At 36.4% G+C, this 13,442-nt stretch overlaps 1 protein-coding gene across 1 annotated transcript; it reads right to left on the reverse strand.

Annotated features, from left to right (window-relative positions):
- Nucleotides 1-233: 233 nt before the first annotated feature.
- LOC147491164 (uncharacterized) lies at nucleotides 234-1,563 on the reverse strand. The gene is made up of 2 exons (XM_086567194.1): nucleotides 815-1,563; nucleotides 234-579 (listed from the first exon to the last, which is right to left on the reverse strand). The coding sequence occupies exons 1-2, from the start codon at nucleotides 1,561-1,563 to the stop codon at nucleotides 234-236; spliced, it is 1,095 nt and encodes a 364-aa protein (XP_086423320.1).
- Nucleotides 1,564-13,442: the final 11,879 nt, after the last annotated feature.

The raw sequence follows: 13,442 nt of genomic DNA on the forward strand, positions 1-13,442 counted from the left end.
CTAAGGACTGCAACAACATGTACACAAGGCACTCCTGACATTTGCCACTCAATGCAAGGGCATTGAAGTTTGCCAATATCAACATTGTACTTAGTCCCAGTCTTGGTGTTGATTGCTAAGTATTCAACATCTGATACACCCTTTATCTCATACCAATTGTATCTCAACTCCATCTTTTTTATCATGAACAACACATTTGGTACAACTTCACCAGGCATCAATGACAATGACAATTATCTTCTATCATAAACCATTTGCAGCAAATTTAGGTTGTACTTATCCATAAAATGGACCAATGGTTTATCTCTGATGCGCAATATCCAAGAATTGAAGCTTTCATTGAAATTATTGGTTAACTCATCACACTTTAATGTCCAGTCAAAGTGTGCCCTAGCCCAACAACTCCTTGGCTCAGTGTCTAACCAATCCAAAGCTTTACTGTCTGTTTTGTTGATAACACCCAATATCTTTATCAGTTCTTGTTGCTTGTATGCCTTAGCTGCACCCCAAATTAGATTCTCCCATAATTCAGCACCAAAATTCTTTTTGAAGTTCTTATACATATGTCTGAAGCAATACCTGGAAGAAAAAACATATACATATTATCATTATGACTGAAATAAACAACATATACAAAAAAAAAATGGCTTATTAGGCATATATATACATAAACAAAAAACAACATCACTTATTAGGCATTACCTATGATTTGAATCTGGAAAGTATTCAATAACAGCACTTATTAGTCCTTTTTGTCTGTCACTGATAAAGGTAAGTTTGTCTTTATGCATGTCAAGAAATAACTTCATCTCACATAGGAACTGCCTCCATGTATCCCCATTCTCCCCTTTGCATATGTAAAAACCAAGAGGGACTATCCCATTCATGGCACTTGCCTTTGAGAAAACAGCCATCCAGACCAACAATTGGTCTACACCCATTCAACCATCCATCAAGTGATGACTTGAATGCAACAACAACACCAATGAAACTTTGATTCTTTTCATTCACAAAATGCTTGGCAAAGCTACTAGGGTTTGACTTTATAATCTGCCTACACATCTCTGGGACTAGTCTATAACCCTCATAATTGCCATTGATCACTTCAAATATCAATGTCCTAGCATTCCAACCAATCCAATAGGATATGCTAACTCCATACTGAAAAACGATCTCTGCTTGTATATCCTTAGGTCTATAATCTAGATGCTCTCTCATCTTATTTTCAAGTGCTTGAGCCACCCATGGTGCTCTAGCCTGTGTAAACTTGTTCTTCACACTAGCTTCACATGTATGTTCATCATTATAGTTTCTAAGAACAAAAGTGTGCATGTTTTTTCTGGTAAGAGTAGCAGTTATAGTCCACTCACAGCTAGGATCTTTGCACGCTAAAATGTATCTCTCTCTGTCATTTCTCACTTGTTGTGTACTAAATTTATGCTTAATTGCCATTGTCTGGAAGAACTCTCTACAATTCTCTACAGTTGCCCATGTCATTTTATGCTTCAACTCACATGTGCCAAACCTTTTAGAAGCTTCAACAGGGTCAGAAACCTTAGTCATGTCCTCAATCTCGAAAACATTTGTTGTTCACATGGACCAATTTCCCAAAACAGTGCCTTGTAAATTGTAGACTTCTTCATCAACCATCATTGGATCAATATCATTATCTAACTCATTCTCAGAGTAATCACTACCTGTAGGACAATACTCTTCATCACTATCTTCTTCAGTGCTATCATACCCTGCATCCAGCCAAGTACCAAAAACTGGCCCAAAAGATTGACCATAATGATACAAAGGCTCTTTAGTATCCCTTTTATCATGATTCAAATCCTCTAACACATCAACACTTTCAGCATGAGTACCATTATGATTCAAATCCTCTAACATATCAACAACTTCACCATGACTACCATTAGGATTCAATTCCTCTAACACATCAATAACTTCAACATGACTACCATCATGTTCATTCAATTCTTCCAGAAACTCATTAATATTCTGAGTACATAAACCATCATCAACAGGATCTAATTGAGACAAGTGCACATCATTCCCAGATGGCTGAACACCATTGTGCCCCTCAACCACATTCTCAGTCACCTCCTCTCTTGTTTGTGGCTCACCAGTTTCTTCATCATCCGAAATGTTAAAGACCAATGGCTCTCCATTGGGACCTACAAGTCGTTTAGTTTTCAGTATGTTAAGCTTGTTGGACTTTCTTATAAGTGTCATTGGTTTTTGTTTTTGAGTGGGAACTGGATTAGGTTTTTGAGTGGGAACTTCAATGGGAACTGGGCTGAATCTAGGTGATCTTCTAACACTTTCAGTGACTTGTAAAGGTTTCTTGGGTGTTGTGGGCAGTTGTGTTGGGGTGGAGTCAAGTGGTGGGGGAGAGTAATGAGCAGTGATGCTGGAGTCAAGTGGTGGGGGAGAGTTATGAGTAGTGATGCTGGAGTCAAGTTATAACACCCCGTCTTTTATTTTATTTTTTTTCCAAATAATAATAATAATAATGTAATAGATAAAATAGAGATAGGATATCCAGCAGTTACGGATAAAAGCCCGTAAGTAACTAGATAAGAGTTATCCTTAATTTTTCGGTGAAGTTTTTTTAAAAACTAGAAAATAGAGTTTTCTCACGAGAGTTTTTGGGGAAAAACACAGTGAGAGTTTTAGAAAAAAAGAGTTACTGAAAGAAGAAAAGGTTTTGAACGAGGAAGATTGTCGTTTCGCGCAACAGTCGACTTCAGGCTTTCGGGTTTTTCTCGCTGTTCGGTTTATAAACAGTGAGTAGTCATAATATGTTTATATTTCTTTTATTTGTTTCTATTAATCATATCAGTAATGCCATTTTCCATTTTTGCGATATTGTCAACTCTGTCGGCTGTTAGATACAAAAAGTTTTGAAACACTACAGTAAATAAAACTAGGACGAATTTTAGCATTTGAGCTGTTGAAGTCTGGACACCGGTGGTCAATGGCGTCGCCATCAGCACCAAACCGTTCTTTTTTTTTTGTGTGTTTGAAGTATGTTTTTATTTGATTTGTGGTGATGTTGAATTGTTAAATTTGAATTTTTATTGATGATGTTTGGTTGTGGTAGTGAAGAGTTGGGTATTGAATTGGTGTTTGGGTTGATTGGGTGAGGGGAAGCTTTGAAACAGCAATTAATGGCGTTCAACCAAGACCCCAAACCGTCCTGATTTCTGATGTTGTTTGAATGTTGGTTGTGTATGATTTTTTGTTGAGAAATTGTTGTTGGGTTGAGGTGGATGTGTTGGTGGTGGATTGGGTGCTGGAGAGGGGACAATTGGAGCTTTACAGAGTGTTAATGGCATAGGTCGCGATTTTTTTCAGTATAATAGAATCATGATTTGATGGTATAGGTAGGTGGGGGTTTTTGTGGGGATGAAAACCGCTGGGTTCTTTTTAGTCATAGATGGTCGGTGGTGGCTGCATCGGTGGTGGAGGCGCTGGTGGAAGTTTGGTGAGGAAGGAGATGAACAGTGCATTTTCGATTTGGGCTTGGGCCAAATCGTGGTGGGCTCATATGTTTTAACTTTTGGATTTTATTTTTGGCTTAAGTTTAGACTATGGGCCTTAGGCTTTGGGCTTTTGGGTTAGAGGAGTTTAGGCCGGGTTGACCAATGTTGACTGTTGACTAGAGTTGACTGTTGACTTTTGACCAGGGTTGACTTTGACCAGTTGACCCAAAATTTGACTTTTTTCCTAAAATTATGATTCGGTCTATTAGGATGAGTCTAGGACTATTAGCATGTTTGACTTAGGCTAAGACCTTTCTAAATATACTTGTGTACGTGTAATTACTGTTTTGTGATTTTTAAGTCTTTTACGATACACCACGTTATGACACTTATACATCCATGAAATTAATAACGCATAAACCAAAAATAATTGAATCAAGATTTTACTTCGTTCTCTGAAATAATATATGCAATAAAGTTCAATAATGCGTAAACAAAACTTACCGCACCCTTTTTGAACTCTCCACACCTCAAGTTTTGGAATTTAGTTTTATGACTGATGATGTCATATGTTAGGTGGGCATTTATTGAATGTGCTATAAGTGGCCCGTTAGCGTTATATAAGGGTATTCATTGAATGTGCCATGAATGACCCGGGTATTCATTGAATGTGCCATGAATGACCAGATTGTTTGGACTGCCCTAAAGAGGAACTAAGGTATTCGCCTTGCGGGTTAGTTGTATTCCTTGAGTGTACGGGAATGTAGGGTTGGGTATTCCTTGAATGTGGCGGGAATGACCCAGGGCATTCATTGAATGTGCCATGAATGGCCCGTTAGTGATATAATAGGTATTCTTTGAATGTGGCGGGAATGACCTAAGGTATTCATTGAATGTGCCATGAATGACCTGAGTTTTTGTGCCTAAAGAGGCTGTGAAATATGTGTATGAAAACCCAGAGGTGGCTATGATATTGTGGTATTCGGTGGGAGAGAGGCACACAGGAATGTGTGATTTGGCAAATGTGTGGAGTGCAAATCGTGGAGTAGGTACTAAAGGGTGGGTGTATAAGAAAAGTAATTGATTAATTGATAAGAGAAATTGATTTGATTATGCGAGCGTGGTTGGGTTTACTTTTGAATACATATAGGATATCTACATATGTTATATACAAGTTCTAACTTTCTTTTGCAGGAGGGTAGGACTTAATAATATTTTGTGTAGGGATGCGGTCCTACCGTTATACAGCAATGGATATTGGCAAGTATTAATTCAAGTATTTAGATATTAAAACGAGTTATTAAAATGAGTTAATATAATGGAAGTTTTGCTTGGGAAGAAACTATGCCGGTTGAGATGACGGAACTACCTTTCTTCCCAGCTGAGAATGATTAGGTTATGATAGAGTTAAAGTGTTAGTTGGATAAGAAAAGATTTAAATGTTTATATGTGGTTAGTCTACTCATACCAGCGAATTCCATTTTGCTGACCCATGTTTGCTTTGTTTTGGCAACGTGGGTGTGTTCTTGGGAACATAGGTGGAAGGCAGTGGAACCGCGGCATGTAATTGGGATTCGTGCCTGGAGCAGTCCGTTAGTTTTCTTTTAGGTCTGATTCTTATTGGAAGGATGTAATAACGTAGTTTACCTTTTGCATGGCATGAGAACTTGGTAGTGAGGAATTTTATTTTGAGAGTTTGTTTGATGTTTTATTTGGACGGATGATATTTTAATAAAGTGATGGCGGATAATTATTGGGATTATTTTAATTTAAGTTGTTTCTTTTATGAAATGGCTATTAGGGTTTTGTATGTGTAGTATCCTCCGTCATAGTTTGGGTTTTTAAACAAGTGAACCTAGTGATTTTTGAGATATTTATATTTCAAATATTCACTTTGTTATTGTTTAGAAATTCGGGCTGTGACACAAGTGGTGGGGGAGAGTTATGAGCAACTGGTGGAGGTGGGAGGACAAATAGGTGGTATTGTTTAAGTGTAAGCTTACCCTACATATTCATCAGATGTTTGTCTTCTGTTATGCTACATAACTTCCCTTCAATCAAACTTGCAATCTCAAACATAACTCCTTCACCAATCAGTTTCTGCAAATCCTTTTGCAAATCTAGAAGAAATATCTCATCCCCATCATATTTCACACACTCTCTCTTACCACCCTTGTATTGACTAGCTTTTATCTTCCCAGGAATAGTTCTCCCCCACTTACCACCATAATGTATCACAAATTCTTTTACACCTAGCAAATTAAAGGATTGGCCATTCTTCCTCTGTCCACAAACATACAAACAAACAACATATAGGATAAATCAGTTAATAAGAGACAATTCAAACAAGGGGAGCCTTCTCACAATTACATTCAATCAATTTAATGCAAGACAAATATAAATCATAGATCATTCAAATGCATATAATTTCAAACATTTACAACATATCCCAAATGTTTTACTTCCTAGCAAAGGATCAGACTCTCAGACAACAGAAGAAAAGACCCCAAATTGCACATGTCCACATATAGAGTTAAGTGCATGTTATTACTTCCTAATATAATCATAGTCCAACTGAATAGTTAAAAATTAGGTTTTAGTCCATGTTTTCTAAAGTGTACGGCAACAGACTAAGCCATGCACCATGCAATACAACAAACCACCATTTTAATTCACGCTTTACTAAAAATTAACAATAACAGTATAAGAAGCATACGAGAAAGCCACCATTTTTCCAACAGATCAAGCTAACACTTTCATGTTTATCATACAACTTTATATAAAAATTATATTTTTACTAAGATGAACATAAAAAAACTAACCTTTAAGCAACAACCTTCTATTTTATGACGACAACAGATGATGATGACCTCAAATCAACGATTATGACCTCACAACAACTTCAAAACCAAAAAACAGTGACGATCAACAGGTACACTTGATGAAAATCATTAAAAAAAAACACGATCACCAACTCCAATGGAAGTTCTTCATATTTCGTGGTTAGAGAAGAAGAGGGGCTAGTTTCGCTGTTTGGGTTTCTATGTGAGTGTTAAACTTGGTGTTTTCACAAATGAGAGCTAGGTTTATGTGAGAGAAGTCGAGAGAGAGAGTGAGAGAGAGAGTGAGAGAGCGAGTGATCATTTCCCTTCTTATTTCACCTATTTGTATTCTCGAGCTCCTTATTTCACATAAAAAAAAAATCACCTGTATTATCGAGATGCGCAAAATTAAGATATGACGGCCATATCGAAAGTCGAAGTCAGATGTCGACACGTGTCGAATAAATTTGATAAAATAGAAGCACGTGATATTGCACGCGGGTTACCATTTTAAAAATACAAGCTGATTGATCACAGTCAACTCAGTTGACTGGCGGTCAAAAACCAAAACTAGGACTAAACCCTAATATTCAACATTTTCTAGACCAAACCCTAATAAACCAACTATGGTTAGGACCAAAGTCTAAAAAACCCTAGATTCATCGAATTATATTCAATTTTCGTCCTTGAATCTTTCACAACTCAATTAAATTGATTAGTATTCATCTCAAATTGATAATTTCTACTTCAAATGGCTCCAAGAATTGTTCAAGTGAATGTTCCTTCAACATCAGCAGCTCAGAATTAGAATCAACATCAACATCAAGCAAATACACCTACAAATGTATCAATAGCTCAAAATCATTATCAACACCAATCAAATATACCTACAAATAACCAACACAACAATTCTTCAATGAATTCTTAGATTCCAGCAATGGCGGAACCATCTACACTAGTGAGTTTGTTTCAGAATCTTTCATTTCAGAATATTGGTAATCTTGTTCCTTTAAAGTTAGATAAAGAGAATTACATCATGTGGAAGAATGAGTTTATGCTGATTTTGCGTAATTCAAACATGTTAGATATTGTAATTGGAAAAGAGACATGTCCTTATAAGTTTTTAAGTGATGCTCGAGGATATCCTACAAATAAGATAAATCGTGCTTATATTGATTGGATGTGAAGAGATCAAACTTTACTTATATGGCTAAATGCTACAATGACTTTAGAAGTTTTACCAATATGTGATTGGAATGAATTCATCTCATGAATTATGGATGATTCTGGAAAAACGATTTGCAACTATTACTATTGCTCATATCATGCGATTGAAAGGAAAGCTTCAAGATATGAAGAAAGGGAACCTTTCTATAGCTCAATATCTTCACAACATTAAACAAGTCACAGATTCTTTAGCTGCAGCTGGTAATACTGTCAAGGATGAAGATATAGTATTTCAAATATTGAGGGGATTGACAAGTGATTATAAACCCTTTGTTACTTCAATAAGAACAAGGCAACAACTAGTAAACCTAGATGAGTTACATGGCTTCTTACTCAGTGAAGAATTATGTAATGCCCATATTTAAAATATGTATTTATTTATTAATTAATTAATTAATTAATTTAAAATTTGTTGGATTGGATTTGGGATATGTGGGCCTGGTTTCTGGGCCCGAGTCTGTATTGGGCTTAGGTTTCAAACCCAAGTATATATTCATATTGTTCTAGAGAATAGGGTTCTGAGATAATAAAAAAAAAAATGGAGGCGGGAGATAAAAGCTCGTTGGCTAGAGCGTTGGAGTGCGACGATTCGGACTAGGATGGATTCATCGAGCTGTTAATTATGGTGAATAGTTATGTTTTTCGTTTTCACCGAAAATTGGAGTTGTATGGCTACGACTAAAAAGTTTACTGTTAGAGTTTTCCGTTCCGTTTTTGTTCCACTTATTTTTCTTAATCTGCCGAATGGTTAACTGGTTAGTCGTCATTATATTAAGTTGCTTGATTACTGAAAGCTCTGGAATTTGATTTGTTGAAGCTTAACTGTTAATGGCGGCTAAAGCCCCAAAGTAATGAATCGTCCTCTATATGATTTGAACTTGTGTAATGGGTATCCTGTTGTTGTTTGGAATGGATTGGTTGATGTCGGGTTTTAGGCGTGGATGGATGGTATTTGTCGAAGCTCTATAAATATATTAATGGCGGCACCAAGAAATCGCCAGTACAATTTTATGTAACTGGTATTATTGTTTTTTTTTTGTTGTTGACTGATGATGGGTTGTAGAGTTGTGGTGAGGGGTTTGAGTGTTGTTGGGGGCGGTTGGGAGCTTGGAGAAGTGTTAATGGCGTCGCCCCAGCAAGAGAACGAATTGAACTCCTCATGTTTGAGTTGTTTGAACTTTTTTGATGTTGAATTGTTGGTTGTTGAGGTTTGAGTGATTACTGGATTGGGTGGGGGCTGTTGGAGGTTGTAGAAGCCATTAATGGAGGATCAAGATTTACAGATCCAATTTAGAGGGAGTGAGATTTCGGTAGCAAATTGAGTGGGGGCTTTTGTTAAAGTTGGTTGGTTTTTTATTTGGGTCAAAACCGATATGATGAAGAGGAGAGTTGGTGGCCGGCGCGAGCTGGTGCGGTGGAGGAAGAGGTTGCTAGAGCTGGTGAGGGAGATGACCGGCTGGGCTTGGGCTTTGGGCCAAAGCCTTGAGTATTGTTTTGTTTGGGCCGAACCAGTTTGGTTTAGTCTATGGGCCAGTTCCTTTTGTTTAGTTTGGGCCCGATTTAGAATAATTTGTTTGGGCTAAAAACTAATTAGTTTTCTTGGGCCGGTTTCTAAGTTTGGTTGTGGGCTTGAGTAATGATAAGAGCCCAAAACTGTAGTTTTAACCCCTTAACAATCGTACTTTTAGACCAATTATGTGAATAATAAGTAAGAGTTAATACTGATTACGTGTTTTTATGCATTTCGGGCTTCAAAGTCCATTTATGTGAGAAATGTGCCACTTTAGCGAGATAAAAGGAGCAAAGGTCGGTTGCTAAGGAGTTACGTGAATAAAGGCCAAGATTCAAAGGAGACAAAGCCTTTGTAAAGCCGGTCAAAAGCTGAAAAAAGTCAACACCGCGTAAACTTGATCAGACAAGTCAGTAGAATTTCCGAAGACTATATCTTTGGACTCAGACCTCGGAATTGGGCCTATCTTATGTCAAAACGACCAGCTCGGAAAGAGCTTTCCAATGGTCCAAGCCTTGACCTAATCAGAGGAGCAGAAGTGGACGAAAAATCTATTTAAGCCAAATCCAGCTGAAGAGCCCTTTTCGGACTGAAAGAATTGGGTTTTGGGCCCGATTTTCCGGCCCAAAACATGGCTCCAAGCCCATGCACGATTTTTGGATCTGAAAGTATAAAAACAAAAGCTTGACTCTTTGTAAAAGATAGATAGTTAGGTTAGAAAATAAAAGTAGCTTAGAATAGAAAGTAGCCATTAGAATAGCTTCTAGATCTAGTTTTAATTGTTTTTAATTAAGTTTAGTTTTATTTTCATTCCTTGTTTTAGATTAAACCTTTAAAATATTGTTATTCATTTGATTATATTAATAAAATAGTTTATTATTATTCAATTCGTTTTCTGTCATTACATTTATAGATCTAGTTTAAATTCTTGTTGATATCATTTCTTAATTATTAATTAGATTTTAATTATTGTTTAATTTAGATTAGTAAATTTCAATTCTTTATAGTATGTTTAGTTTTAATTTAATCAGAAATGATTGCGTAAATGATTTTCGGCTAAACCTCCATTAGAGGGGGTTGAGAAGCCTTGATGAAAGCTTGATTTGTGTTAGCGTAGGATAGTCGTAATTTCTATTCCACTCTAGAAACGATTAGTTCACCATGAGAATGGGTTTAATCGTTCACATGCTAGTTATGAATTGGTAGAAATGCCATGTGTAATTAGGGATTAGAAAGAACCAATTGTTCGTAGCAGTTCAATTCGGATTCAGTTTGACGATTAAATCGTTAGTAAGTTAAGTTGAGTTAAGGTGGAATCAATCCCCCCCTAATTCCTTATCATAGAATCGACGTAGTATTTCCATAGCTGTTTATTTAGTTGATTAGTTGCATCTTGTGGTAGAGTTGCATCGTAGTTTAGTTTATAATTCGTAAATCTCTCACTAGACTTTAGTTAAGATTATTTATACGTAGAGAACATTACCATGAGGAAGAACTAGGAATGGAATGAATCATCTACTCCACTATATCTCAATAGGATTGAGAGTAGAAATCTTTGATAAATTAGGCACGTAAACTATCGTTTAGTTTTACTTACGTTTAGAGTTTCATCGCTTTATTCATTAGTAAAACTATTCTTTTTACGTTTATCAAGTAATTTTTGTGGACCTGTGGCTGGAACTAAGTTGTGTTTCTTTGGGCTAGTTTTATTAGTGCGTTGGGCCAGTTTTAGATTAAGGGTTGGGCCATTTTCAGTTTAGTCTTTGGGCCAAAGATTAGTTTAGTTTGTTATGGGGCCAGTTTCATTTTAGTGGTTTGTGGGCCGAACCAATTAAGGTTTTGGGCTAGTTTAAGTTTCATTTTTTGTTAGCTTGGGTCGAACCCAATTAGCTTTCGTTGGGCCAGTTTCAAGTTTGTTTTGGGGCCGGTCCATATAACGTAATATAGATCCAAATTGGGTCTTTAAATATTTAGATTTTTTGGTTTTGGCTTTGGGCTTTGATTGTGGACTGTTTAATTGTGCTACGTTTTATGTTGTAAATTGTATGGACAAATCAAATGCTAAAATGCTGTGGAAGCTTGTACAAATTTGGTTGTCATTATCTAAGAAAGATTTGACGTTGATACTGTGTATATTTTGACACGTGATGAGATAGAAACTTTAGGAGATATAATAATTCTTAAAACGCTATAAAAATGTTATGCGATACGCTTGAAGTAATTGTGACATTATATAATATGTTGGGATATATATATATTTAATGCAATAGTTTTGGAGAAATAAATGTATAAACACTCCATTATTTTATCTGTGAGATGCTAGTAGAGTATTTGTGGATATTTCCCACGGGATTGTGGTGTAGTGCAATAATATATTGGCACGTGACAGAATGAAAATGGTTATGAGATATATTGAGATATTTCTAAATATTGTGGCTTAGTGCAATAAGGTATTTGACCTGCACGTGATATAGTGGAATTATTCTGAGATATAAATGTATGACACCTGAATAAATTACGTAACGAAAATCCTAGAACCTAGCTACCACAACTCATGTGATTTGCCTTTGTGATGGGCGTATGTGATATGATTGGCCCTTCGGGCGTTTTAGTGAATCTGAATGACCCTTTTGGCGTAAGTGATGTGATTGGCCCTTCTGGCGTTTCAGTGAATTTGAATGGTCCTTCTGGCGTAAGTAATTTGATTGGCCCTTCAGGCGTTTCAGTGAATCTGAATGGCCCTTCGGGCGTAGCCGAATAGTGAATAGTGCTTTTGATTATTCCGTTCGCAAAATTTGAACGAGACACGCGATATTTTTATGCCGAATAATGGCAGTACTCACATAATGGCTTTCGTGTGAGTACTGCTAGGGTAGTTATGCACGGAGTGGTTCATTAGGTGAGGGGAGGCATGTGGATGTACATGTTCGGCGTTGGGAAGCGATTGTGGTAGCCAGGGAAACTAGGTAAGACATAGATACGACGTGATTTTAGGGACACGCAAAGAAAGCCTTAATTAATATAATTATGATAATATGTTGGTTAATGATATATCTTTAGATAGATGATTGTATATGGTTTTGCAGAAGGGTGGGTCAAACTAATTATTTGTGCAGAGACGACCCACTCTGTAATTGAGCATGAAATGCGGTAAATATAGAATATGCTTGGCTGGTTATTAGTTTAGTTAGAACCTAAGGCGCCTCGTGGAGGAACTAAATGCCTTTTTATTATGCGTATGGTTTGTTGTGTGGTTAGTGGGAAGTTAAAGGCCTCGATTGGAGGAACTACCTGCCTTATTTATTGTAGTTAAGAATGTTGTATTAGTTGTTGGAAGTTAAAAGTACCGGTGGAGGAACTAACTGCCTTATGGATTGTGTATGTATATGTATAAATATATGTTGTATTTTAGAGCTACTCACACCAGCATTTTTATAATGCTGACCAGATTTGCATGTTTGCTTATCGGGTGTGTTCATTAAATGAATATAGTTGATAAGTCTTGACAGGTTTAGTGTTGAAGAAGGTTGGTTGCTGCTTGTGGTTTGCGTTAGCGTTGCATTTTAGGATATATTTTGTTTTCCCTTGAGGTGATATAGATTTTCAGTTGAGACAAGGTTATTTGTATTTTCATTTGTAAATTTAAATAAAGAGTTATTGAAAAGAGATTTGTAACCTAATCTTATTTGTAAATTTTTGTAATGAAAAGGACTTTTGTTTAAGTTAAAAAATTTTATTGGTTTTTAATTATCAGGATATTTAAACTGTTTATGGGTTTTTGGGAGTTGAGAGTGCGTCACACCTCGAAGATCGAAGAGTCGGGAACAAATATTGTTTTTCCGAATTCTGTCGAAATTCGGAGTGTGACAAATTATCACTTGAAGATATAAATAATATTTGTCCTCATGACAATTCACATGCCTTCTACACAACAAGGGGAAATTTTCAGTATAACATGGGCTATATATTTTAGAGGAAGTTATTAGCCTAACAGAGGTAACTACAGAGGTGGAAACTCAAATGGTTATCAAGGTGAATGCATAGACCCCCATTTTGTGGCTCATTAAGTCTACAAATCCAACCCAATACTAGACCTAGTCCAGCAGTTAAGCCCACGTGCTTAACCCTAGCCCATCTAATTACTGGTCTATTTATGAATATATTCAGGTTCATTATTGAAGAAGATAAGGATAGAAGTTCAAAGAGATAATAATTCTTTTGACACAAACAAACACAGTCCTCATAGGACTCAATCTCTTCATTATAAAAACTATTTTTTCTCATAATGTGAAGGACGTTGAAACTTGATCCCTAGAGAACAGATTTTGGGTACGTAGGCAGCCATTATCTTGGTTCAGTTTTATCTCTCCCAACCTCAATTCTCATATATTT

The sequence above is a fragment of the Coptis chinensis genome, chromosome 6, assembly GCF_015680905.1.
Source record: "Coptis chinensis isolate HL-2020 chromosome 6, ASM1568090v1, whole genome shotgun sequence".
NCBI classification, from domain to species: Eukaryota; Viridiplantae; Streptophyta; class Magnoliopsida; order Ranunculales; family Ranunculaceae; genus Coptis; species Coptis chinensis.